At 49.9% G+C, this 26,953-nt stretch overlaps 2 protein-coding genes across 3 annotated transcripts in view; one reads left to right on the forward strand and one right to left on the reverse strand.

Annotated features, from left to right (window-relative positions):
- The window catches only part of LOC117422549 (inositol-trisphosphate 3-kinase A), a 16,514-nt gene extending 2,689 nt beyond the window's left edge, over window positions 1–13,825 (forward strand). The window contains exons 2-8 of one of the 2 annotated variants that reach the window (XR_009307720.1): window positions 6,980–7,076; window positions 7,804–8,017; window positions 9,448–9,652; window positions 10,072–10,173; window positions 10,322–10,393; window positions 11,263–12,687; window positions 12,718–13,825. Coding sequence is in view for 1 of the 2 variants with exons in the window: in XM_058992040.1 (XP_058848023.1) it covers window positions 6,980–7,076; window positions 7,804–8,017; window positions 9,448–9,652; window positions 10,072–10,173; window positions 10,322–10,393; window positions 11,263–11,514 (942 nt within the window). In the remaining variant the exon portion in view is untranslated. Of the gene's footprint in view, window positions 1–6,979; window positions 7,077–7,803; window positions 8,018–9,447; window positions 9,653–10,071; window positions 10,174–10,321; window positions 10,394–11,262 lie in introns of both variants that reach the window. The other variant, XM_058992040.1, reaches the window with a different exon arrangement.
- A 5,216-nt stretch (window positions 13,826–19,041) lies between these two features.
- Window positions 19,042–26,953, reverse strand: part of LOC117422561 (tyrosine-protein kinase receptor) — a 38,029-nt gene continuing 30,117 nt past the window's right edge. The window contains exons 20-29 of the mRNA XM_058992039.1: window positions 24,549–24,735; window positions 24,198–24,288; window positions 23,702–23,766; window positions 23,481–23,610; window positions 23,042–23,139; window positions 22,302–22,394; window positions 22,043–22,144; window positions 21,659–21,793; window positions 21,432–21,522; window positions 19,042–21,085 (exon numbers count right to left, since the gene is read on the reverse strand). Of these exons, the coding sequence (XP_058848022.1) occupies window positions 20,261–21,085; window positions 21,432–21,522; window positions 21,659–21,793; window positions 22,043–22,144; window positions 22,302–22,394; window positions 23,042–23,139; window positions 23,481–23,610; window positions 23,702–23,766; window positions 24,198–24,288; window positions 24,549–24,735 (1,817 nt within the window). The 3' untranslated portion in view covers window positions 19,042–20,260. The remainder of the gene's footprint in view (window positions 21,086–21,431; window positions 21,523–21,658; window positions 21,794–22,042; window positions 22,145–22,301; window positions 22,395–23,041; window positions 23,140–23,480; window positions 23,611–23,701; window positions 23,767–24,197; window positions 24,289–24,548; window positions 24,736–26,953) is intronic.

A 26,953-nucleotide genomic window follows, 5' to 3' on the forward strand; every position in this document is an offset into this window, starting at 1 on the left:
ACCCGGGAATGCAAATGAGCTGCCTTCAGGATACCTTGAGTGGCAGGCGATCAGATAATGCATCCTGGGCTGGGCAATTAAAAGAGATATTCTGTACGAAAGAAATCAATCCTTGGACTTTGAAAGCTGGCTTGTATTGGTGCCAAGCTCATTTGATTGAAGTTATGGCTTTTTGCTAAGCTCAAACACAGCGTGTGAGAGCACTAAATAGCCCCTCATACAGCTCAATTGCTTGTGGTTTCTGGAAAGTGAGTGCATTTACATATCACCACCTGTTTGCCAGCCATGTGTGCTGCAGAGGAAACAGATGATTCCCTCCTGGTATTACAAGCAGATTGGCACAAGCCTCGCTCTTCAAGTGTCACAATGTTAAAGGCTTGGGTTTGTACGAAGCATCCCTCTGCAAAACAAAGAAAAGTGGCACCCAGTTGTAGGGTTGAGAGCGCCGCTCAGATGCAGTATATTATTGAAATGGTCTGGTGCCAGGAGCCTGAACAATCAGAACCTGCTCAGTTAACTCTGCCTCCCTTATAGCTGCATGAGCATCTCCTCCTGAGAGGAGCCCTACAGACTGGCAGGAGAGTCTCACTCATGCTGTGAGGAGAAGTGCCATCAGTTCAGAGCTCATTTAGCAGGAGGGTCTGATTGATCAATTACCCCCTTGTCCACACAATACACATAAACTACTGGAACCCCCCGTGTCTATACAGGACACATAGACTACAGGAACCCCCCGTGTCCATACAGGACACATAGACTACAGCATAACCAAGCTGCTGTCTATTTAACATGCATTGGTTTAACAGTTACACATATGTTGCAAATCAATAATTCCATTTAAAACAGCACAAACAGCTCGATAGATATGGATTTATGTTTGTGTTCTAGATCCGCAGCTTTGCAGATGTCACATCATTTTCCTACAGGTCAGGCATGACCTAAAGGGGCAGGGAGAGGAGCGCGGTGCTGGCTCAGTCTGGTTTGTGTGTATTCAGATTGGCTGTTTGTCTTAATATTAAAGACAGTGGAAACTCTCTATTGAGGCCAGTCCAGGACACACACAATGTGGGGGGGTTCTGCAGTCAGACGTTTCTTTATAGGTATCATCATCAACCACTAATGGAGAGAGCATAAGAACATGGTAGGAGAGGAGGCCATTCTGCCCATCGGTGCTCGTCCGGTCCACTTGATGAGGCATGACCCTGGAGACTCAGTTCAAGCAGATCAGGTAGCCAGCCACCTAAACAAATTCTGTGCAGTATGGAAATGTAACCCTCACAGGTGCACCTGCTGTTTCCATGCCTAGCATTGCTCTGCAGTCCCAGGGCTCTGCACCCATTTGCATGCTTACCTAATCTCACACCACAGCCTTGGGGCTGTCCTGGGAAAACACAAGCAGATAGAACTGCAGTGGAACCCCAAGCCAGACTCACACACTGAGCTGCAGTGGAATCTCAAACCAGACTCACACACTGAGCTGCAGTGGAATCTCAAACCAGACTCACACACTGAGCTGCAGTGGAATCTCAAACCAGACTCACACACTGATCTGCAGTGGAATCTCAAACCAGACTCACACACTGAGCTGCAGTGGAATCTCAAACCAGACTCACACACTGAGCTGCAGTGGAATCTCAAACCAGACTCACACACTGAGCTGCAGTGGAATCTCAAACCAGACTCACACACTGAGCTGCAGTGGAATCTCAAACCAGACTCACACACTGAGCTGCAGTGGAATCTCAAACCAGACTCACACACTGAGCTGCAGTGGAATCTCAAACCAGACTCACACACTGAGCTGCAGTGGAATCTCAAACCAGACTCACACACTGAGCTGCAGTGGAATCTCAAACCAGACTCACACACTGATCTGCAGTGGAATCTCAAACCAGACTCACACACTGAGCTGCAGTGGAATCTCAAACCAGACTCACACACTGAGCTGCAGTGGAATCTCAAACCAGACTCACACACTAAGCTGCAGTGGAATCTCAAGCCAGACTCACACACTGAGCTGCAGTGGAATCTCAAACCAGACTCACACACTGAGCTGCAGTGGAATCTCAAACCAGACTCACACACTGAGCTGCAGTGGAATCTCAAACCAGACTCACACACTGAGCTGCAGTGGAATCTCAAACCAGACTCACACACTGAGCTGCAGTGGAATCTCAAACCAGACTCACACACTGAGCTGCAGTGGAATCTCAAACCAGACTCACACACTGAGCTGCAGTGGAATCTCAAACCAGACTCACACACTGAGCTGCAGTGGAATCTCAAACCAGACTCACACACTAAGCTGCAGTGGAATCTCAAGCCAGACTCACACTCTGAGCTGCAGTGGAATCTCAAGCCAGACTCACACACTGAGCTGCAGTGGAATCTCAAACCAGACTCACACACTGAGCTGCAGTGGAATCTCAAACCAGACTCACACACTGAGCTGCAGTGGAATCTCAAACCAGACTCACACACTGAGCTGCAGTGGAATCTCAAACCAGACTCACACACTGAGCTGCAGTGGAATCTCAAGCCAGACTCACACACTGAGCTGTGTCTCTGTCTCCCTCTCTCTGTGTCTCTGTCTCCCTCTCTCTGTGTCTCTGTCTCACTCTCTCCCGCTCTGTCTCTCTCTCCCCCGCTCTGTCTTTCTCCCTCTTTCTCTCTGTCTCTCTGTCTCCCTCTCTCCATCCCTCTCTCTGTCTCCCTCTCTCCCTCTCTCTCTCTGTCTCCCTCTCTCCATCCCTCTCTCTCAAATTTCAAATTCAAATTCAAATTCAAAAAATGCTTTATTGGCATGACGAGAGCGCTCAGGTATTGCCAAAGCTTTTATAATACAAAACAGAAATAATAAAACAGAAATACAATTACAGAACATAACAAACACAAAAACCATTGTCCATCTCCATCCCTCTCCCTCTCTGTCTCCCTCTCTCTACCTCTCTCTCCCTCTCTCCATCCCTCTCTCTCCCTCTCTCCCTCTCTCCATCCCTCTCTCTACCTCTCCGTCTCCCTCTCTCTCCCTCTGTCCCTCTCCCTCTGTCTCCCTCTCTCTCCCTCTCTGTCCCTCTCCTTCTCTGTCCCTCTCCCTCTCCCTCCCCCTGTCTCTCCCTCTCTGTCTCTTTGGAGAGGTACTCTAGAGTTGGTATTGAGGGCACCTGTTACTCATGAACACAGTGCTACGTTTTATATAAAATTAAAAACAAGCATCTGTTTCTCATGCTTCCTGTGTGCACGCTATTATTAGGATGCAGGAAGGGGAGTGTGTTCATTTTGATATTTGTTTTAAGAAAGGCTGAATGCTGTTGGGTTGCAGGCCCCCGGCACACACACTTGAAAAGCAAATACAGGGTTCTCTCTCTCTCTTGTTATAAATACAGTGCTCTCTCTCTCGTTATAAATACAGGGTTCTCTCTCTCTCGTTATAAATACAGTGCTCTCTCTCTCTTGTTATAAATACAGTGCTCTCTCTCTTGTTATAAATACAGTGCTCTCTCTCTCTTGTTATAAATACAGGGCTCTCTCTCTCTTGTTATAAATACAGGGCTCTCTCTCTCTTGTTATAAATACAGTGCTCTCTCTCTTGTTATAAATACAGTGCTCTCTCTCTGTCTTGTTATAAATACAGGGCTCTCTCTCTCTTGTTATAAATACAGGTCTCTCTCGTTATAAATACAGTGCTCTCTCTCTCTGTCTTGTTATAAATACAGTGCTCTCTCTCTCGTTATAAATACAGTGCTCTCTCGTTATAAATACAGTGCTCTCTCTTGTTATAAATACAGGTCTCTCTCGTTATAAATACAGTGCTCTCTCTCTCTGTCTTGTTATAAATACAGGGCTCTCTCTCTCTTGTTATAAATACAGTGCTCTCTCTCTCTGTCTTGTTATAAATACAGGGCTCTCTCTCTCTTGTTATAAATACAGTGCTCTCTCTCTTGTTATAAATACAGGGCTCTCTCTCTTGTTATAAATACAGGGTTCTCTCTCTCTTGTTATAAATACAGGGTTCTCTCTCTCTCTTGTTATAAATACAGTGCTCTCTCTCTTGTTATAAATACAGTGCTCTCTCTCTCTTGTTATAAATACAGTGCTCTCTCTCTCTTGTTATAAATACAGGGCTCTCTCTCTCTCTTGTTATAAATACAGTGCTCTCTCTCTTGTTATAAATACAGTGCTCTCTCTCTCTTGTTATAAATACAGTGCTCTCTCTCTCTTGTTATAAATACAGGGTTCTCTCTCTCTCTTGTTATAAATACAGGGTTCTCTCTCTCTCTTGTTATAAATACAGTGCTCTCTCTCTTGTTATAAATACAGTGCTCTCTCTCTCTTGTTATAAATACAGTGCTCTCTCTCTCTTGTTATAAATACAGGGCTCTCTCTCTCTCTTGTTATAAATACAGTGCTCTCTCTCTTGTTATAAATACAGTGCTCTCTCTCTCTCTCGTTATAAATGCAGTGCTCTCTCTCTCTCTTGTTATAAATACAGTGCTCTCTCTCTCTTGTTATAAATGCAGTGCTCTCTCTCTCTCTTGTTATAAATACAGTGCTCTCTCTCTGTCTTGTTATAAATGCAGTGCTCTCTCTCTCTTGTTATAAATACAGTGCTCTCTCTCTCTCTTGTTATAAATGCAGTGCTCTCTCTCTCTCTTGTTATAAATGCAGTGCTGCAGGCAATACAAACACAGCTCCTAAGAAAGGTTAATCCAGAAGCAAACAGCACTCCTTGTGTGATAACAGAGTTTCCTATTGACTGCTCCTTATTGTGTGTGTGCAGTGCCATAATAAAAGCACAGCCCAGAGTAATAAAGCACATAAAAAGGGTGGGATTATTAGAGTTAAAGCAGAATGAGACTGTGTGTCTCCGTCCTCCTGGAATGACACCGTGTGTCTCCGTCCCCCTGAAATGACACCGTGTGTCTCCGTCCCCCTGGAATGATCATCTGTTTTACAATGTTTTGAAAATGGTTTACTTTAATTTCCCAAGCATGTCTGCATACACTTTAAAATCAGAGTCATTCATTTGCACTCGGTTTGACACGAGGCTTTGCTGTCAAGTCAAATGAAAACTCTCTGATCAAACACTGAGCTTGAGTACTGTGCAGTGTGTTGTCCAAAGCGCTGTGTAATATTTTATTTTCCTCTCCAATAAAGTTCAGCAAACACTCCACCCAGATCGTAAATCGATACCGCTGTTTGCTTTTCCATTTGAGACGTCTTGGAATTAAATGAACAAGCACAGTGATTCACTGAGCCAGAGAGAGGAGGGGAGGAGAGCACAGGGGAGCAGGGTACCGCACGGGGGAGCAGTACAGCACAGGGGAGCAGGGTACCGCACGGGGGAGCAGTACAGCACAGGGGAGCAGGGTACAGCACAGGGCAGCAGGGTACAGCACGGGGGAGCAGTACAGCACAGGGGAGCAGGGTACAGCACGGGGGAGCAGGGTACAGCACAGGAGAGCAGGGTACAGCACGAGGGAGCAGGATACAGCACGGGGCAGCAGGGTACAGCACGGGAGAGCAGGATACAGCACAGGGAGCAGGGTACAGCACGAGGGAGCAGGATACAGCACAGGGGAGCAGGGTACCGCACGGGGGAGCAGTACAGCACAGGGGAGCAGGGTACCGTACGGGGGAGCAGTACAGCACAGGGGAGCAGAGTACAGCACGGGGGAGCAGGGTACAGCACGGGGGAGCAGGGTACAGCACGAGGGAGCAGAGTACAGCACGGGGCAGCAGGGTACAGCACGGGAGAGCAGGGTACAGCACGGGGGAGCAGGGTACAGCACAGGGGAGCAGGGTACAGCACGGGGCAGCAGGGTACAGCACGGGAGAGCAGGGTACAGCACGGGGGAGCAGGGTACAGCACAGGGGAGCAGGGTACAGCACGGGGGAGCAGGGTACAGCACGGGGGAGCAGGGTACAGCACGGGAGAGCAGGGTACAGCACGGGGGAGCAGGGTACAGCACAGGGGAGCAGGGTACAGCACGGGGCAGCAGGGTACAGCACGGGAGAGCAGGGTACAGCACGGGGCAGCAGGGTACAGCACGGGGGAGCAGGGTACAGCACGGGGGAGCAGTACAGCACGGGGGAGCAGGGTACAGCACGGGGGAGCAGGGTACAGCACGGGGGAGCAGGGTACAGCACGGGGGAGCAGGGTACAGCACGAGGGAGCAGGGTACAGCACGAGGGAGCAGGGTACAGCACGGGGGAGCAGTACAGCACGGGGGAGCAGGGTACAGCACGGGGGAGCAGGGTACAGCACGGGGGAGCAGGGTACAGCACGGGGGAGCAGGGTACAGCACGAGGGAGCAGGGTACAGCACGGGGCAGCAGGGTACAGCACGGGGGAGCAGGGTACAGCACGAGGGAGCAGGGTACAGCACGGGGGAGCAGTACAGCACGGGGGAGCAGGGTACAGCACGGGAGAGCAGGATACAGCACGGGGGAGCAGGTTACAGCACGGGGGAGCAGGGTACAGCACGCAATAAATAAATACATACATACATGCTTTAAAGGAATTTTACAGTTCAGGACCCTGAGCAGAAGTTTTTTTCAGGGGCCGGTCACATGGTAACATTTTCTTATTTCCCTTATCTTTCTGACTTCTGAAAGACGAAAGTGACATTGATATGGGGAAGTGGAGAGCGCTACTGGACTGCTCGCTTCCCTGTGGGTCTGAGGCTGCTCAGAAAGAACCCTGACCCTAACCCTAACCACTGCCTACCATTTAAACATTTAAACTCTACACTGTTAAGACCCCTATTCCCGGGTGCATTGGTTTATCCCTTCCTGTGTGTTCGTTCTTACAGAACACATAGAGATTCATCCCACTGAAATCCCATTGCAATTAGGAGTTTGATTATTATTTTTATGTCGTTCAGAACATACCACAATTGGAGTAACATACTTGGCTGCCAGTCTTCATGGAAACATTGTATTTCAATGGCACTCACCCCTCTCTGCCTGCCCCTCAGAACAGGCCCTGGAGGAAGCTCAAGACCATCGTTCACTGGCCCTTCATCGTGTCGCAGAGGAAGCGCTACTCCTGGATCCAGCTCGCCGGACACAAAGGTAGGAGCTTAGGAGGGAGCGGGAGCGGGAGCGGGACGAGGAGGGGGGCAGGGAGCGGGGCGGGGAGGGGGGCGGGGAGGGGGGCAGGGAGCGGGGCGGGGAGGGGGGCAGGGAGCGGGGCGGGGAGTGCGGCAGGAAGCGGGGCGGGGAGGGGGGCAGGGAGCGGGGCGGGGAGGGGGGCAGGGAGCGGGGCGGGGAGTGCGGCAGGAAGCGGGGCGGGGAGGGGGGGGTGCCTTCTCTGGAGAGACTAGGGTGGTGGGGGAGGAGTACCATCTTTGAAAGCGAGGATTGTGAACACTTCCCCTTGGATTGTGATCTGCTCAGATCTCACAAAGATCAGCAGCAGCAGTCGCAGGGCCGAGCCTGGCCAGGACTTCATCTTCTTCTTGTTCTTGAAATGGGATCTGTTCGGATCTCAGGACGGCTGAACAGCAGCAGAGTCAGGCCTGGTATCTGTGCAGTACTTGGGTCAGATCACAGAAAGCTGATCAGCCAGGTCAGGTCTGGTCAGAACTTCAACTTCAACTTCAACAGCAACTTCTTCCTCCTCTTCTTCTTCTTCCTTGTCTTCTTCTTCTTCTTCTTCTTCTTCTTCTTCTTCTTCTTCGTCTTCCTCCTCTTCCTCCTCTTCTTGTTCTTGTTCTTCTTCTCCTTGGATCGTGATGTGCTCAGGTCTCAGAGAGCAGCAGCAGCAGGGTCAGACCCGTCTCCCTCTCTCTCTCTTCAGGAAACTTCAAGGCCGGCGAGGAGGGCACGGTGCTGAAGAAGTTCAGTGAGAATGAGAAGAGGTGCTTTGAGCGGCTGATGGGGGACGTGCTGTACTCCTTCGTCCCGGCCTACCACGGGATGGTGGAGAGAGAGGGGGAGCCCTACCTGCAGCTCACTGACCTGCTGGGGGGGTTCAACGGACCCTGCGTCATGGACTGCAAGATCGGAGTGAGGTGAGAGGGAGGGGAGAGGGGAGAGGAGAGTGTGTGTGTGTGTGTGTGTGTGTGTGTGTGTGTCAGTGTGTCAATGTGTGTGTGTGTGTGTGTGTGTGTGTGTCAGTGTGTGTGTGTCAGTCAGTGTGTTTATGTGTCAGTGTGTGTGTGTCAGTGTGTGTGTCAGTGTGTGTCAGTGTGTGTGTCAGTGTGTGTGTGTGTCAGTCAGTGTGTTTATGTGTCAGTGTGTGTGTCAGTGTGTGTGTGTGTGTCAGTCAGTGTGTTTATGTGTCAGTGTGTGTGTGTCAGTGTGTGTGTGTCAGTGTGTGTGTGTCAGTGTGTATGTGTCAGTCAGTGTGTTTATGTGTCAGTGTGTGTGTCAGTGTGTGTGTGTGTCAGTCAGTGTGTTTATGTGTCAGTGTGTGTGTGTCAGTGTGTGTGTGTCAGTGTGTATGTGTCAGTGTTTGTGTGTCAGTGGGTGTGTGTGTCAGTGGGTGTGTGTGTGTCCGGCTCACACACCTGTCCTCTCAGATTGGTTCCTGCTCGAGGGCGGGGTGACACACTGCAGAGAGATTTTGTTTTAATTTTCTTACCGTTCAACCACACACTTCCTGTGGAGAGAGCGAGAGAGAAAGAGAGAGAGCGAGAGAGAGAGAGAGAGCGAGAGAGAGTGACTGACTGACAAACACACACACTGTCAAAAAAAACATTTTATTATATTTAATCAACTTATGAGTCATAACTCTTAGTTTTTTCTTAAAGAGCAAAGTCTAAGTGAGGAGTGTCTCTGTTGTCCACATTTTGTGCGTCATGCGCTTTCTATATAAGTCCTCACTAGAATACAAAGAGGGCCCACACAGCAGACTCTGGGTTCTAATGGACACACACAGTCAGCAGGGAGCAGTGACAGGACCACAGGGTTCTCCTGGACACACACAGTCAGCAGGGAGCAGTGACAGGACCACAGGGTTGCTGTGAGCTGCTCTGCTCGTGTTGTTTTATGGTCTGTTGCACTACATCTACACACAGTGTTGTGCTTGAATACAGGCAGGGATCTGAGTACGAGAGTGGGGTGTGAATGCAGAGCCCACCCCCAATACATTGTGATATCGGTGTACTCAATGTCATGACATCCTTCAACTGGTCCCAGAGACCCTGCCTTGACTCATTCCTCCATCACCACCTGTGGCTAATACAGTAATACAGCAACCAAATTCATTGGGAGATTTGTGTACTAACTAGACCATGTCCCCTCCCTGTCTACCTCTTCCTCTCTTTCGCATTCAAATTCAAAATTCAAATTCAAAACGTCTCTTTATTACAGAAGAAAGAAAATAAAGAGACAACAAGAAGAAGCGGGACGATGCATTCTCAACATTTTATATTCTCTCTTCCCCTTCCTCTCTCCTCTCCCCTGTCTTCCTCTCTCTCTCCTCTCTCTTCCCCTGCAGGACGTACCTCGAGGAGGAGCTAGCCCGTGCTCGCAAGAGCCCCAAGCTGCGCAAGGACATGTACAACAAGATGGTGGAGGTGGAGGCAGAGGCCCCCACTCCAGAGGAGCATGCCCAGAAGGCAGTCACCAAGCCCCGGTACATGCAGTGGAGAGAATCCATGAGCTCCACACACTCCCTGGGCTTCCGGATCGAGGGCATCAAGGTCTGGCTCCCACCCCTCCCTCATTATCAGAGACACCCGCACTGCATACCCACCCCTCCCTCATTATCAGAGACACCCGCACTGCATACCCACCCCTCCCTCATTATCAGAGACACCCGCACTGCATACCCACCCCTCCCTCATTATCAGAGACACCCACACTGCATACCCACCCCTCCCTCATTATCAGAGACACCCGCACTGCATACCCACCCCTCCCTCATTATCAGAGACACCCGCACTGCATACCCATCCCTCCCTCATTATCAGAGACACCCGCACTGCATACCCATCCCTCCCTCATTATCAGAGACACCCGCACTGCATACCCATCTCTCCCTCATTATCAGAGACACCTTATCGGATCTCCTCTCCTCCTTCGCTCCCCGCTCTCTCTCATGCTGTGTGTTTCTCTTCAGAAAGCGGACGGGACCTGCAGCACAGACTTCAAGAGGACCAAGACCCAGGAGCAAGTGACGCTGGTCTTCAGGGACTTCGTGGAGGGGAACAAGAGGATCATGGTGAGGGGGGAGTGTGGGCACTGCTGCTGGAGCTCAGCAGAGGGTAAAGGGGGAAGCTGCTCTTCTGGGTTGAGACTGAGATCCTGTGAGGGTCTGTGTGCACATTGAGGACTGCTGGGACTGACAGAAATGTTTTTGCTTCCCACAGGAAACCTACCTGGCTAAGCTGGAAGAGATCAGGAGAGTGCTGGAGTCCTCCGAATTCTTCAAGAGTCACGAGGTGAGACTCACATATTCCAGGGATTAGTTACCAGCAGACATGCAGCAGAGCTAACCACTACACTGCTGTGGTTCCAGTGCACTCCCCCTCCTCTAATCACTACACTGCTGTGGTTCCAGTGCACTCCTCTTCCTCCTCTCCTCTAATCACTACACTGCTGTGGTTCCAGCGCACTCCTCCTCCTCCTCTCCTCTAATCACTACACTGCTGTGGTTCCAGCGCATTCACCCCTCCTCCTCTAATCACTACACTGCTGTGGTTCCAGCGCATTCACCCCTCCTCCTCTAATCACTACACTGCTGTGGTTCCAGCGCACTGCTCCTCCTCCTCTCCTCTAATCACTACACTGCTGTGGTTCCAGCGCATTCACCCCTCCTCCTCTAATCACTACACTGCTGTGGTTCCAGCGCATTCACCCCTCCTCCTCTAATCACTACACTGCTGTGGTTCCAGCGCACTGCTCCTCCTCCTCTCCTCTAATCACTACACTGCTGTGGTTCCAGCGCATTCACCCCTCCTCCTCTAATCACTACACTGCTGTGGTTCCAGCGCATTCCCCTTCCTCCTCTCCTCTAATCACTACACTGCTGTGGTTCCAGCGCATTCACCCCTCCTCCTCTAATCACTACACTGCTGTGGTTCCAGCGCATTCACCCCTCCTCCTCTAATCACTACACTGCTGTGGTTCCAGCGCACTGCTCCTCCTCCTCTCCTCTAATCACTACACTGCTGTGGTTCCAGCGCATTCACCCCTCCTCCTCTAATCACTACACTGCTGTGGTTCCAGCACACTGCTGCTCCACCTCTCCTCTAATCACTACACTGCTGTGGTTCCAGCGCATTCACCCCTCCTCCTCTCCTCTCTGCAGGTGATCGGGAGCTCACTGCTCTTCATTCATGACCACAATGAGCTGGCCAATGTGTGGCTCATTGACTTTGGAAAGACCACCCCCCTGTCCGAGGGGCAGACCCTGACCCACCGGGCAGAGTGGTGCGAGGGAAACCGCGAGGACGGCTACCTGTGGGGGCTGGACAACATGGTGAGGTTGGTCAGCAACATCGCCAGGGACCTACCAGAGAAGACAGTGGACAACCAGGACTCACCAGAGCAGACGGGATAACCAGGACTGACCATCAACGAAGACTGACCATATACTAGAACTGACCATACAGTAGGGCTGACCGTACACTAGGACTGACCATCAACCAGGACTGAGCAACACACACAGGCATTAACCAGTGACACACACACACACACAGTCATTAACCAGTGACACACACACACACACACACACACACACAGGCATTAACCAGTGACACACACACACACACACACACACACACACAGTCATTAACCAGTGACACACACACACACACACACACACAGTCATTAACCAGTGACACACACACACACACACACACACACACAGGCATTAACCAGTGACACACACACACACACACACAACTAGGACTGGCCGGACCGCAGGCAGTCAGCTCAAACTATTATTGTACTTTATTTTATTGTTAAAAACTCTGAGAGAGACACTTGACTGAGAACACTTCCAGCCCCTTCCAGCCCACGCTGGCGCTGCTTACCTCCTGAGATCTGGGTTTGAGACGCTTGACTGAGAACACTTCCAGCCCACGCTGGCACTGCTTACCTCCTGAGATCTGGGTTTGAGACGCTTGACTGAGAACACTTCCAGCCCACGCTGGCACTGCTTACCTCCTGAGACCTGGGTTTGAGACGCTTGACTGAGAACACTTCCAGCCCACGCTGGCACTGCTTACCTCCTGAGATCTGGGTTTGAGACGCTTGACTGAGAACACTTCCAGCCCACGCTGGCACTGCTTACCTCCTGAGATCTGGGTTTGAGACGCTTGACTGAGAACACTTCCAGCCCACGCTGGCACTGCTTACCTCCTGAGATCTGGGTTTGAGACGCTTGACTGAGAACACTTCCCGCCACTTCCAGTTTACACAAATGTGACTGAAAAGGATTTTAGCTAGCGGAATTATTGTAGTGACCCTTAACCTGTTATAAAGGAGCGTGAGTAAGCAGGTGTGCCGTGTTCCTGTAGCACAGAGGCAGGGTCAGCAGGGTCAGCAGGTGTGCCGTGTTCCTGTAGCACAGAGGCAGGGTCAGCAGGGTCAGCAGGTGTGCCGTGTTCCTGTAGCACAGAGGCAGGGTCAGCAGGGTCAGCAGGTGTGCCGTGTTCCTGTAGCACAGAGGCAGGGTCAGCAGGGTCAGCAGGTGTGCCGTGTTCCTGTAGCACAGAGGCAGGGTCAGCAGGTGTGCTGTGTTCCTGTAGCACAGAGGCAGGGTCAGCAGGTGTGCCGTGTTCCTGTAGCACAGAGGCAGGGTCAGCAAGGTCAGCAGGTGTGCTGTGTTCCTGTAGCACAGAGGCAGGGTCAGCAGGTGTGCCGTGTTCCTGTAGCACAGAGGCAGGGTCAGCAGGGTCAGCCAGGGTCAGCGGTTCAGCAGGTTAGCAGGGACACACACAGGGGTAGAAGGGGAGACTGATAATCCAATCACAGCTCTTACCTTTAGACTCACACTGATGATGCAAAAAGCCCTTGTGGACAGAAGCATGTTTTAGTGATCTTTAGTAGAGAGCATCAATGCTGTAATGAAAAACGGAACCCCAATACCAATGCTGTACCCGCTGCTTTATAACCCGCTGAGCCTGCAGGCAGTGTATCCTTTGCCTTGTTGCAATGTCGAAGACACAAGCTGTTTTAAAAACATGTAGGTAATGTTTACTGATTAGAACACTAAGTCCAGGTTACTGCTTTCAACCAGAGAGACCTTTTTATTCATTTTGAATTTGAATTTTAAAACATGTTCTTTATTTACTCTTTTTAATGCGTAATAATATCATGTGTGCTCATTTGAAATAACATTACGTGGACACACTACCCTGTGTTCCAGAAAAGAAAACAGAAAAATATGAAACTAGTACTATTAATATCATTACTATTATTATTACTGTTACTGTTGTTTGTAACACCTATTTAATACCTGTAGAATTGATTGACAGATTGCCCATTGCGTTCCTGCTGTATCAGAGAGCATACCAAGCTTTCACTGCCTCAATAGTGACACCTAGTGGCAGCAATCTGACACACCAACAAGCCGCTTCACTGCAAAGCGACTGGGAGCGGACCGAGGCTCAAGCTTCTCTTTTACCACGTGCTGTTCACTGGGCTACTCTTTCAAACTAGTCCTGAGTGGCACAGGGGAGATGCAATGAACAAATAAAGTGGACATGTTTATTTATAACAGGGACTGCTGTATTTATGGACACAAGACATAAGAACACTACTGTATGCATTTACTGTATGTCTGTGCATATCAGCTTTGTAACGCTGAGGCTGTGGAATTCACCTAGCAACACTTTTCAATAAAATTCAAGAGGTGATTTATGGATTTTTTCTTGTGTTGTGTGTCAGTGTGTGTGTGTGTGTGTGTGTGCATGTCAGTGTGTGTGTGTGTGTGTGTGTGTGTGTGTGTGTGTGTGTGTGTCAGTGTGTGTGTCTACCTCGCAATGCTATATTTGGACATTTTAAGTAAAAAAAAAAAAAAAAAAAATGGATTGTCCTCATTTAGATTTTGCTATTTAAATAAATATAATCTGCTTCTGAAAATTCCTTCTTAATAAATTGTTTTAGTTTTAGTTTAGTTTCCCTTTCACTCGATGTGGCGCAATGTCTGTTTGCTCCTGAAGTATAATGAGAGTCAATGCCATGGCTGTTTGCTCCTGAAGTATAATGAGAGTCAATGCCATGGCTGTTTGCTCCTGAAGTATAATGAGAGTCAATGCCATGTCTGTTTGCTCCTGAAGTATAATGAGAGTCAATGCAAGGTCTGTTTGCTCCTGTAGTATAATGAGAGTCAATGCAAGGTCTGTTTGCTCCTGAAGTATAATGAGAGTCAATGCAATGTCTGTTTGCTCCTGAAGTATAATGAGAGTCAATGCAATGTCTGTTTGCTCCTGTAGTATAATGAGAGTCAATGCAAGGTCTGTTTGCTCCTGAAGTATAATGAGTCTCAATGCAAGGTCTGTTTGCTCCTGAAGTATAATGAGTCTCAATGCAATGTCTGTTTGCTCCTGAAGTATAATGAGTCTCAATGCAATGTCTGTTTGCTCCTGAAGAATAATGAGTCTCAATGTCCTCACTGGGCACAAGGCCCATTCACCTGAAGCACTGAACACACCAGAGCCCGCGTGGGGTCGGATCGCTTCTCTTTTATTCCTGGTGCAAATCCAGAGGAACACAGTTATTTATAAACATCATATTGCAGAGGATAAAGCATTTCATTTCTGTTATATTGTTTGTTTTCTTAGACGTTGTGATGCGGGGGTGAGGTTTGAAATCCTGCATTAAAAAAACAGGCTGGTGGTTTAATTAATGATGAAACATTGTGGCCTTTCCTCCCATTGGATGGGCAGAGTTTGGACACCTCTAAATATGACATGGTAAGACTCAGCAAAACAATGAGCCCCCAGTCTGTACTGTGGAGGTTCTGCATGGGTGTGCCCACTTTACCAAGAGGATCTCCCTGCTATTCACTTTCATTGGGAATCCCAAACCCTGTTAAGAACACTGCAGAATCTCAATGCACCAGCATCACATGGTCTCCCTCTCCCTCTCTGGAACAGCCACTTGGTTTCAGGCATTTTTAAAGCAATGGAAACGATTTGATTCTAAATTCAGTGCATCACTCTTGTTGCAGGTTTTCAAAGCTTGCTAACTCATGCTGAGTGACTCTTAGAAAAGTTGACCACAGTATTTGTGCATGTTCCCCTTGCTTTTCCCCTGGTTAGAATCGTGCAGTTACCATAGTTTGCACTGCTTTGCCATGTTTATTAAAATGCCTTGCTATTCTTTACTATGCTTGCCTATGCTGTCCCATGCTTTCACTGTGCTTCATTACACTTTGCTCTGCCTTTACTGTGGGAAGCTTTTATAAGGGGAATCTCAGGTAAAATAAAGAAAGCAAATCACATGTTTGCATATTTCCACAGACAACGCAACTCCGCTGAGACAAGCAGAATATTCGATGTAAGCTGATATACAGAAGCAAAGCAGGTTTGTTGTTTTTGAAATTGTTCCAGAAAGCCACTTGGTTTTTGAGATGCAGGCTCGTGTTTGAACAGGCATTGCAGGTTCACTCCAGGTAAAGAAACACATGGGCTGTGCCCAGGCTCCCTGAGAGGAAGCAACACCAATGGACCCTTGTTATTAAAATACAGGAGCTTAAAAAAGGAACGCCCCGAATCACACAACAGCTGCAACTACAGAGCATGCATCTATCCAGTGCAAACCCATTCCTTTATCTGGCAGGAATGCCCACTGCGGCGGGTATTATTGCTGTTATGAACCATTTTATATGAATCACATGTATTAAAAAAATAGATTTCTTAACATTTAAAAAGAAAGCTATCTTCTCAGCTGGCTGACAACAATACCAAAACAAACAAACAAACAAAAAAAACTAACACACTGACTAGAAATGCTTCCCCCTGCTGACATAAATAGATACTGCAGCTGTGTACAAGCTACAGTAAAGGCTTCAAGTGCTGGGAATCAACTCCCCTGGCAGTGATAGTGTGAAATAAAGCAAACTGAAGCCATCAGAGCGAGGCTGTGCTGCCCCCAGTGGCTGGAAGGGGTGCTAACCAAGCTTTAAAAGAGAATAAACAAAGTGCTCACTTTCACCAGTCCTGTCACCTCGCATCATGGGCCTGAACTGGATTTGAAGCCAGAGCCCTGCAGAGGTGACAGGCATGAGAGAGTAACCCTGTCATGGTTCTGCAACACAAGTTCACTAAGAGGATTGGGGAGGGAGGGGGGAGCTGAACTGGATTTGAAGCCAGAGCCCTGCAGAGGTGACAGGCATGAGAGAGTAACCCTGTCATGGTTCTGCAACACAAGTTCACTAAGAGGATTGGGGAGGGAGGGGGGAGCTGAACTGGATTTGAAGCCAGAGCCCTGCAGAGGTGACAGGCATGAGAGAGTAACCCTGTCATGGTTCTGCAACACAAGTTCACTAAGAGGATTGGGGAGGGGGGGGGGGGGGGAGCTGAACTGGATTTGAAGCCAGAGCCCTGCAGAGGTGACAGGCATGAGAGAGTAACCCTGTCATGGTTCTGCAACCATGACAGGGTTATGACGCTGTGCAATTCCCCTTGATGGACTTGCACAGCGTTATAACACACTGCCACACACCTATTATCCTCAACAAAATACAACGATTTATTCCTGATGAAATAACGCAACCAGTGTTTATTCTTACGATTTTAAGCTTTCTTTAAAATCCAAATTCAAGACCTTTGTTTTTTAAAGAATAAACTTGGGATGATTCTGAATAACCACTCCTTACGAGCAGTAATCCCATTTTGGTTAAAAGAATGCCCATTGTGGCATTAAATAAAGCTTTCTTTAATGAAAATAAAAATGTTTTTTTCAAATATAGTTCTAGAGATTAAAAGCAGCTGCTTCTCCCTGCTCTCCAATCACTTCCTGTGCTGTGAGGTCAGTCTTGATCCAATGGTCTAGCTGCGATTGGACCATGTGATCACCAGGTACCAGCAATTTAAACGATTGCCTCTTTAAAGACGGCAATAGAAAGAGGAAGGATGCCACTGTGGAGACGAGCTTGTGAGGTGCAAACACCGGAGCTGCTCTCCGTTCAGTGTGAGGTGCAAACACCGGAGCTGCTCTCCGTTCAGTGTGAGGTGCAAACACCGGAGCTGCTCTCCGTTCAGTGTGAGTGAGGTCCAAACACCGGAGCTGCTCTCAGTTCAGTGTGAGGTCCAAACACCGGAGCTGCTCTCAGTTCAGTGTGAGTGAGGTCCAAACACCGGAGCTGCTCTCAGTTCAGTGTGAGTGAGGTCCAAACACCGGAGCTGCTCTCAGTTCAGTGTGAGTGAGGTCCAAACACCGGAGCTGCTCTCAGTTCAGTGTGAGGTCCAAACACCGGAGCTGCTCTCAGTTCAGTGTGAGTGAGGTGCAAACACCGGAGCTGCTCTCAGTTCAGTGTGAGGTCCAAACACTGGAGCTGCTCTCAGTTCAGTGTGAGTGAGGTCCAAACACCGGAGCTGCTCTCAACTCAGTCTGAGTGAAGTCCAAACACCGGAGCTGCTCTCAGTTCAGTGTGAGTGAGGTCCAAACACCGGAGCTGCTCTCAGGTCAGTGTGAGGTCCAAACACCGGAGCTGCTCTCAGTTCAGTGTGAGTGAGGTCCAAACACCGGAGCTGCTCTCAGTTCAGTGTGAGTGAGGTCCAAACACCGGAGCTGCTCTCAGTTCAGTGTGAGTGAGGTCCAAACACCGGAGCTGCTCTCAGTTCAGTGTGAGTGAGGTCCAAACACCGGAGCTGCTCTCAGTTCAGTGTGAGGTCCAAACACCGGAGCTGCTCTCCGTTCAGTGTGAGTGAGGTCCAAACACCGCAGCTGCTCTCAGTTCAGTGTGAGTGAGGTCCAAACACCGGAGCTGCTCTCAGTTCAGTGTGAGTGAGGTCCAAACACCGGAGCTGCTCTCAGTTCAGTGTGAGTGAGGTCCAAACACCGGAGCTGCTCTCCGTTCAGTGTGAGGTCCAAACACCGGAGCTGCTCTCAGTTCAGTGTGAGTGAGGTCCAAACACCGGAGCTGCTCTCAGTTCAGTGTGAGTGAGGTCCAAACACCGGAGCTGCTCTCAGTTCAGTGCGAGTGAGGTGCAAACACCGGAGCTGCTCTCAGTTCAGTGTGAGGTCCAAACACCGGAGCTGCTCTCAGTTCAGTGTGAGGTGCAAACACCGGAGCTGCTCTCAGTTCAGTGTGAGGTGCAAACACCGGAGCTGCTCTCAGTTCAGTGTGAGGTCCAAACACCGGAGCTGCTCTCAGTTCAGTGTGAGTGAGGTCCAAACACCGGAGCTGCTCTCAGTTCAGTGTGAGGTCCAAACACCGGAGCTGCTCTCAGCGCTTGTGTGCTTGTGACTCAGTGTAAACATGAGTCACAAGCACAACAAAATACAGCATCTCACTGACACAGAACATAAGCATCTGAAATACTCACAATATAGATTTAACAGTTTATAGAGTGGACCTTGAATCAAGGTAGCTCGATTTCATAGCAATCAGCTGATTCAAAGATTAACATTCCAGAGCTCTCTGGTTCTAGGGATACAGATTGAAGGAGAGTCGGGGGCTCTGTTACAGTATAGAGGGGTACAGATTGAGGGGGAGTTGGGGGTTCTGTTACAGTATAGAGGGGTACAGATTGAAGGAGAGTTGGGGGTTCTGTTACAGTATAGAGGGGTACAGATTGAGGGAGAGTTGGGGGATGTGTTACAGTATAGAGGGGTACAGATTGAGGGAGAGTCGGGGGCTCTGTTACAGTATAGAGGGGTACAGATTGAGGGAGAGTCGGGGCTCTGTTACAGTATAGAGGGGTACAGATTGAGGGAGAGTCGGGGGCTCTGTTACAGTATAGAGGGGTACAGATTGAGGGAGAGTCGGGGCTCTGTTACAGTATAGAGGGGTACAGATTGAGGGAGAGTCGGGGGCTCTGTTACAGTTGGAAAAAATCAGCATCTGTAAAAACTGCAAATATTGAGGATGTGCATTCATGGTGTACCACAAGATGGAGCTGTTTCACAAATCCAGCATTGACAATCTATTACACCCACATTCCAAATCATCATGTTAGTCTTTCCAGAAAATACAAATCACGTACCGTACAATCTTACAGAGCTTGACAAAAATACATTGTGTTGGTTCAATCCAGTTTTTCACCTGAGGATTTTTCTATCTACATTTTTTTTAAACTACATCTAGAAGTGCTAAGGAAACAGATGCTTACATGACCCGTGTAGAATGAGTTCCAGTGTCTTCTGCCTCTGTAGCAGTACAGTACAGTGACTTCTGTCTCTGTAGCAGTACAGTACAGTGTCTTCTGTCTCTGTAGCAGTACAGTACAGTGTCTTCTGCCTCTGTAGCAGTACAGTACAGTGACTTCTGTCTCTGTAGCAGTACAGTACAGTGTCTTCTGTCTCTGTAGCAGTACAGTACAGTGTCTTCTGTCTCTGTAGCAGTACAGTACAGTGTCTTCTGTCTCTGTAGCAGTAAAGTACAGTGTCTTCTGTCTCTGTAGCAGTACAGTACAGTGTCTTCTGTCTCTGTAGCAGTACAGTAGACCTGCTGTGGGTTTATACGAGCAGTCCTCTAAACAGAGATCAGCAGCAGGCAGGTCCACAAGGCTGCACACTTATGGAATGGTAAAAAGCATCAGTGTAAGAGATTTCAGGGAGATGGCAATGCTGTCTTTTTCTAATCCCTGTCACACTTTTGTTTTACACTTGTCAGAGTCCAGCCTACCAGAGCGAGAAATAATAATAATAATAATAATAATAATAATAATAATAATAATAATAATAGACTGCCAGATCCTAAACACAGTGGGTGAAATAGTGCGTGCGTGCGTGTGTGTGTGTGTGTGTCCCTGCTGGGTTGTGATCTCGGTGTGTGTGTGTGTGTGTGTGTGTGTGTGTGTATGTGTGTGTGTGTGTGTGTGTGTGTGTCCCTGCTGGGTTGTGATCTCGGCGTGTGTGTGTGTGTGTGTATGTGTGTGTGTGTGTGTGTGTGTGTGTGTGTCTGCTGGGTTGTGATCTCGGTGTGTGTGTGTGTGTGTGTATGTGTGTGTGTGTGTGTGTGTGTCCCTGCTGGGTTGTGATCTCGGTGTGTGTGTGTGTGTGTGTGTGTGTGTCCCTGCTGGGTTGTGATCTCGGTGTGTGTGTGTGTGTGTGTGTGTGTCTCTGTTGGGTTGTGATCTCAGTATGTGTGTGTCTCTGCTGGGTTGTCATGTCGCAGAGTCTCTCTTCTCTCACACGGGCGTCACGCTCAGGTCCTCAGACAGCGAGAATCCCGAGTCCCGGTCACGGGTGGGTTTCTCTGGTTTGCCGAGCAGGTGGGCTCCCTCCTCGCTGTGGCAGGACCGGGGGTGCGCCGGGGCTTTGGAGACCCCGGCAGAGGCTGCGGCAGCAGGAGGGAACGGGACCCCAGAGCTTCCAGCACTAGCACTGGGCTCTGCGCAGGGCAGGCTCTCCTCGTCGTATGCGTAGTTGACGTTTCCGCAGGGGAAGCTCTGCAGCTTGACCAGTTCCACCCCACCGCACGAGGGGGGGGGGCTGGCGGGGGGCAGTGGAGAGGGGGAGCCCCGGGAGCTGGGGGGAGAGGAGCTGCCATTCCCGTCGAACCCCGAGTCTTCTCTCTCGGGGTGTGGTGGGGCCGCTGTAGGCAGGGCCGGAGCAGGAGCAGGGGGGCAGGCGATGGCAGGGGCTGGGGGCTGGGAGCTCTTGCCTCTACCCAGGCTCTCCAGTACCCAGGACCCGTAGGTCGGGTTCCACAGGTTCTTGGTTTTGTTCTTCAGCTTCTGGCTGCCGGAGGAGGTGGGGCCTGGCGGTGTCAAGGGGGCGGGGCTTGGGTGGAGCCAGGTCCCGGGACACGCCTCTCTCGAAGGCCCCTCCCCTGTGCCTGCTCCTTGGGGGTGTGGTTTCCTAGGTGACAGGTCAGGCTCAGGGGTCAGGGTCGAGGTGACCAGCAGCGGGGTCCCGCCCCCTGATCCCTGAGGTGGCATGACGGTGCTGCTCTCCTCCTCCACGGGGGGCCCGTACTCCATCGGGAGAGGAGTGTTGATGACATCGGGGTCCTGGAGGGAGTGGGGGGGACACAACAGTAAGAAACTCTAGCAGACAAATGTTTCAGATAATGCCTTCTTCAGACGACACTGTAAGAAAGAGCGAATTCAATGCAGCTCAGAAACGGGGTGCCCTGTCATCTAAGAAAAGCCTCTGGAATATGATTACCTTTCTGCTGGGCTTGTTTACAGTGCTGAGTTCAGGACACAGTGAAAGCACAGTAAAGGTGTTGCAAGAGCACAGTAAAAGTGCTGTAAAATGTACTAAAGGCTCATTTAAAACATACTAAAATCCTAGTAAAAAGCAAAGTGAACTCTCAGTACAATACATGCGAGGCCAGGGCTCCCGGTACAGCACCTGAGTGCAGTAACTGATCCTCTCCAGAATGGTGGTGAAGTTGGGCCGGTGCTCAGGACAGTGCTGCCAGCATTGCGTCATGATGCGATATCTGAAACACACACAGCGTTACACACCGGACACTGCCCCTGGATACAGTAGAAGGCAGGTGTGCGTGCGTGTGTGCGCGTGTCAGTGTGTGTGCGTGCGTGCGTGTGTGTGTGCGTGTGCGTGTGTGTGTTACTCACACTGGCCCAGGGCAGCTCTTAGGGGGGTCCATCCTGCCCCCGCTGGTCACGAACTCCAGCACCTCCTGGTTGGTTTTGCAGGGGTACGGCATGTATCCCAGAGAGAAGATCTCCCACAGCAGCACCCCAAACGACCTGCGGGACGCAGACACCCGCACACACACACACACACAGACACAAAGACACACGCACACACAGACGCACAGAGACACAAAGACACACACACAGAGACACACGCAGACACAGAGACAAGAAAGGCTTGTTATTCATGAAGCTAGACTAAACTAAACTGGTTCCAGACTGTCCTTGTTATTGACAGCACTGCTTCCTGGTCCCTTACTCTCCCCGCTGGGGGGCTGCGATTTCTGAAGAGCGAGTTTTTACCAGGTGTCTGTTTTGGAGGTGAAGACCCCCTCCAGGAACGCTTCAGGGGGCATCCACTTCACAGGCAGCATCGCGCGGCCCCCCTTCCGGTAGTAACTGGCTCTGAGGAGAGAGGCGGGGAGGGGAGCGTGAGGAAGAGGAGGGGGAGGAGGGAAGAGAGAGGGAAAAGGTTAATTTAAAAACCTCTCTCTAGTTCAATGAAAAACAAGAATGAAAGAAAGAAAGAAAGAAAGGAAGGAAGGAAGAGCAGGCTTTCTACCTGTATATGTCTCGGGCCATCCCAAAGTCTCCTATCTTAGCCACCCTGCTGGAGCCGGAGCAGGTGAGCAGACAGTTCCTCGCAGCGATATCCCTGTCAGGGGTTCATTGCATTGAAATAAGGGTTATGAAGGGTCACAATAACAAGCCACCGGCCTGCCCAAAGCTGCTTTCTCAAGGTTGTGTCCGTGGCAGAGTGAACAGAACAAAGGGGTGAGAGCGAGAGGACTCGGCATGACATCTGGGAGCTGCAGTATATACTTGGAAGGTAGATACAGGAGACTCACAATGACATCCTTCACTGCTGTCCCTGAAGGAATGGCCTCCACTTCAGGTAGTTTGAGCAGCGATTTCTTGCAACCTTATTTAAACCAGCTGACCATTATACCGCACCTAGAGGTATCATTGCAATAACTGTGTATATCTGTACAACTGCTAATCTTCGAATGCTAATCTTCGAATAATGCATACTTTAATAAATACGTTTGATTGAATTTACTCAGGTCTCATTAAAAACATGGATTAAGGTAAATAGTAACATGATTATAGTCACTTCCACAATACTTACACCTGAAAAACACGAGTCGCAATACTGCTCCCTCCCCTCCTCTCCCCTATCTCCTCTTCCCTCCCCTCCTCTCCCCTATCTCCCCTCCCCTCCCCTCCCCATCCTCTCCTCTCTCTCTCCTCTCTCTCTCTCTCCTCTCTCTGCTCTCCCCTATCTCTCCTCTCCTCTCTCACCGGTGAATGAAGTGGTTCTCCTCCAGGTACCTGCTGCCGCAGGCAATGTCTCGGGCCATGTGGAGGAGCTCCAGCATACTGAGAGAGGAGGCGTGGCTCTGAGGAGGAGCACACACACAGTTAATACAGGAGACCCAGCACACAGTTAATACAGGAGACCCAGCACACAGTTAATACAGGAGACCCAGCACACAGTTAATACAGGAGACCAAGCACACAGTTAATACAGGAGACCCAGCACACAGTTAATACAGGAGACCCAGCACACAGTTAAATACAGGAGACCCAGCACACAGTTAATACAGGAGACCCAGCACACAGTGAATACAGGAGACCCAGCACACAGTTAATACAGGAGACCCAGCACACTGTAAGAATGTGGATTACGTGGAGGGGCACCCCGCTGTCTGCGAGGAGGGTCAAGCAGCAGGTTACTCACAGATTTGGGGCGGTTCTGTCTCAGGAAGCTCTTCATGTCCCCTCCTGTCATGAGCTCCAGTAAGATGAAGCGAGGCAGGGTCTGCAGAGACACGCCCACACAGTGCACGATGTTCTGGTGACTGAACTTACTGGGGGAGAGAGAGAGAGAGACAGAGAGAATGTGAGCAAGACTGTGAGTGAGTGAAGCAGTGTGTGAGCGAGTGACCCCTGACCCCTCACCTCATGATTAGCGCCTCCATGAGGAAGTCCATCTCATCCTGCTCGGAGCAGATCTCAGGGAGTGTCTGCAACACAAAGGGTTAAACACGCTGGCTTAGTGCTGGAGGAACCGCCTGCCAGGCTCCTCAGTGATCTCTACCATTCACAGCTCTGTCTCTCTTAGTGCTGGAGGAACAGCCTGCCGGGCTCCTCAGTGATCTCTACCATTCACAGCTCTGTCTCTCTTAGTGCTGGAGGAACAGCCTGCCGGGCTCCTCAGTGATCTCTACCATTCACAGCTCTGTCTCTCTTAGTGCTGGAGGAACAGCCTGCCGGGCTCCTCAGTGATCTCTACCATTCACAGCTCTGTCTCTCTTAGTGCTGGAGGAACCGGCTGCCGGGCTCCTCAGTGATCTCTACCATTCACAGCTCTGTCTCTCTTAGTGCTGGAGGAACCGGCTGCCGGGCTCCTCAGTGATCTCTACCATTCACAGCTCTGTCTCTCTCTGTCTCTCACCTTGATGGCCACCGGCAGCGGGCTGCTCTCCCCTGAGGTCCCCAGCATCCTGCCTTCATAGACCTCCCCGAAAGCACCGTGACCCAGAGCCCTGAAGAGAGAGGGGGGGGGACGACACACAGATCAGACCAGCTGTGAGTCACCTGAGCAGGAAGAGGAGAGAGGAGAGTGGAGGGGAGGGCGGAGAGGATGAAGGAGAGGAGAGGGGAGGGGAGGGGGGAGAGGACGGAGGAGAGGAGAGGGGAGGGGAGGGGGAAGGGGGCAGGGGAGAGGGGATAGGGTGGGGGAGGGGGAGGAGGCAGAGGTAGGGGAGAGGACAGAGGAGAGATTGTTCTCCCCAGACGGAGGTACCTGAGCAGGGTGATGTTCTGGCGTGGCACCTCTTTGAGATCGTTCAGCGAGGCCGCGTTGCCTGCGAAGCAGTAGTTGGGGTTGTAGTCCGTCATGATGGTGGAGGTGCGGATCTTACTGAGCTTGTACTCCGGACTCTGCAGACGCACACGTACCGCCTGCAGCTGCTGCTTCTTCCGATAATAAACTGCAGGGAGAGGAGGGGAGAGGGGGGGACAGGGAGAGGGGACAGGGAGGGGAGAGGAGGGGATGGGGAAAGAAGGGGACAGGGAGAGGGGAGAGAGGCATTACAAATTCTGTTCATTTTCAAAGCTTCTTTTATCTCATTTATTTCCTGAACCACAGATTTTCACTGATCAATGATCTGGTATTTTCTTGTGAAACTGAATACTGCTAGAGCCACCCTCTCACCCTCTGCTGCAGACTCACCCAGTGTGGCCCCGCTCCCTCTCGCTTCCACTCGCTCGCACGTGTGTCCCCGATGCAGGTTGGTAGTCTGCCAGGTGGTGGCGCTGTGTGCTGGTCAGTCTCGTCCCTGTGTCCTCGGGCTCCCGGCTCCCTGGCACAGACTACCAGCCTGCATGGGGGAGACCTCAGGTGAAGAGATACTGTGACACCAGCCTTCCTTCCTTTGAGACACTGTGACACCAGCCTTCCTTCCTTTGAGACACTGTGACACCAGCCTTCCTTCCTTTGAGACACTGTGACACCAGCCTTCCTTCCTTTGAGACACTGTGACACCAGCCTTCCTTCCTTACCTCCTCCCTTCCGACCCCTTATAAAAGTACACCATATCTGAAGCATTGCAAAGTGTAGTAAAGCATAGTGAAAGCACGGTGAAACCAGAGAGGAAAGTGTTGTAAAGTGTGGTGAATGCACAGGACAGCAGTGTAAATGTGAGAACAAAAAACCTGGTGCCGAATGAGCCAGCAGATCTACTGTGGTGCACTTGTGCGAGGGTCCCACCTCCAGGGAGCAGGATGAAGAAGCACAGCCCCTGTGCTAATGCACTGAACTGCGGTGCCACTGAATCAGCGGTGCTGTGAGCTGCTGTGTGCAGCTGACTCAAGTGAGCTAACCAGACACACCTAACCCTTTCTAGGGTGTAACTAATTCAGCTTCAGGTTTAAACTGCCTTACTTACATCCCTGTGTCATCCCTGCATAACTGCATTCATACACCTTTATTACAAAACAGAAAGTCCACTAGCGTATTAAAAAGCCATTTGGAAATGATTTGCACTACATTAAGCTACAGGGTCCACTTAATCAGGGAGCAAACGGGGAAGCTGCCTGCAGCAGTAGGAGGTTATGCTTGACCTCTGCAACGCCCAAGGGGCAAAACTCAAAATGTACAAAATTATTTTTGACCACATGATGTTTTCATTATTTTATTAAGTGCAACAAGTAATGGCTCCAGCATGTATCCAGTGAGAACAGAGCTACAATGCAGGTGTATGCTGTGCACAGGGGCTCCCAAAGCACTACCATAGGACTCGCTTCTCATTATTATTATTAATGGGACTGCCTCCCACACCTATTCCCAACAGATCTGTCCTTTTGCTTCCGTTGTAATTGGAAAGGCGTTTTTTGAACTCAATCAAGTTACACAGCACCACTTTCTACAAATGTGAATTTTCAAAAGCCAACAAAACGACGACCCATTCCCTTCCAGTTTGCAGCATTGTTTAAAATAAGGTTTTAGACGTCCTAATAATACCAAATAAACATGAAACGGAAGAACGTTTCGAACCATTTGTTTTCAGACGCTGCTGAATTATTCCATCTTATTTCATATTGAGTGACGTACATTTTGCTTCACAATTTCAAATTCAGAAGCTGCACTGTAGTTCTTGAAAAGCACAATGTGGAAGAATGTGAATGCATGGCACAGACACTGCCTATCCCCATTTCATATCCACTAGCAGGAAGAATATTGTACATTTTGCATGGAAAGTTGCACGTCAGTACGCTGCAGCTCTGGATATTCTGATTACATGCCGTCATTGAGCCTGGATAGAGTGTGAGAATATGATATATATGATCTGTGATATATAACGCGGGCAACATGACAAAATGAAAGGACTTCTGATAACAGTGCTGCTCTCTAGGCAGCTGTTTCTAATGCACTATCGTTGCAATACCAGCTTTCACGCATCTTAATATAATAGCATAGGTAGATACGATTACATTACTTCATCTAAGGTTAAGCAGCACACTACTCTTAGAAACCCCAACCCCAGCTCCCGTCTGTATCAATCCCCAACAAGGCCCCCAGCTTCCCTTTACAGAAGAGCCTTCAGTCAGACAGCTGGCTCGTATAGCAGAGAAGCACGTCAAATACTGTGTACACAATGAAACAGCAGGTTCGGTCAAACTGCAGAGAACGTGCAGCTGGCTTAGCAG

Source organism: Acipenser ruthenus, chromosome 18, assembly GCF_902713425.1.
Source record: "Acipenser ruthenus chromosome 18, fAciRut3.2 maternal haplotype, whole genome shotgun sequence".
Classification (NCBI taxonomy): domain Eukaryota; kingdom Metazoa; phylum Chordata; class Actinopteri; order Acipenseriformes; family Acipenseridae; genus Acipenser; species Acipenser ruthenus.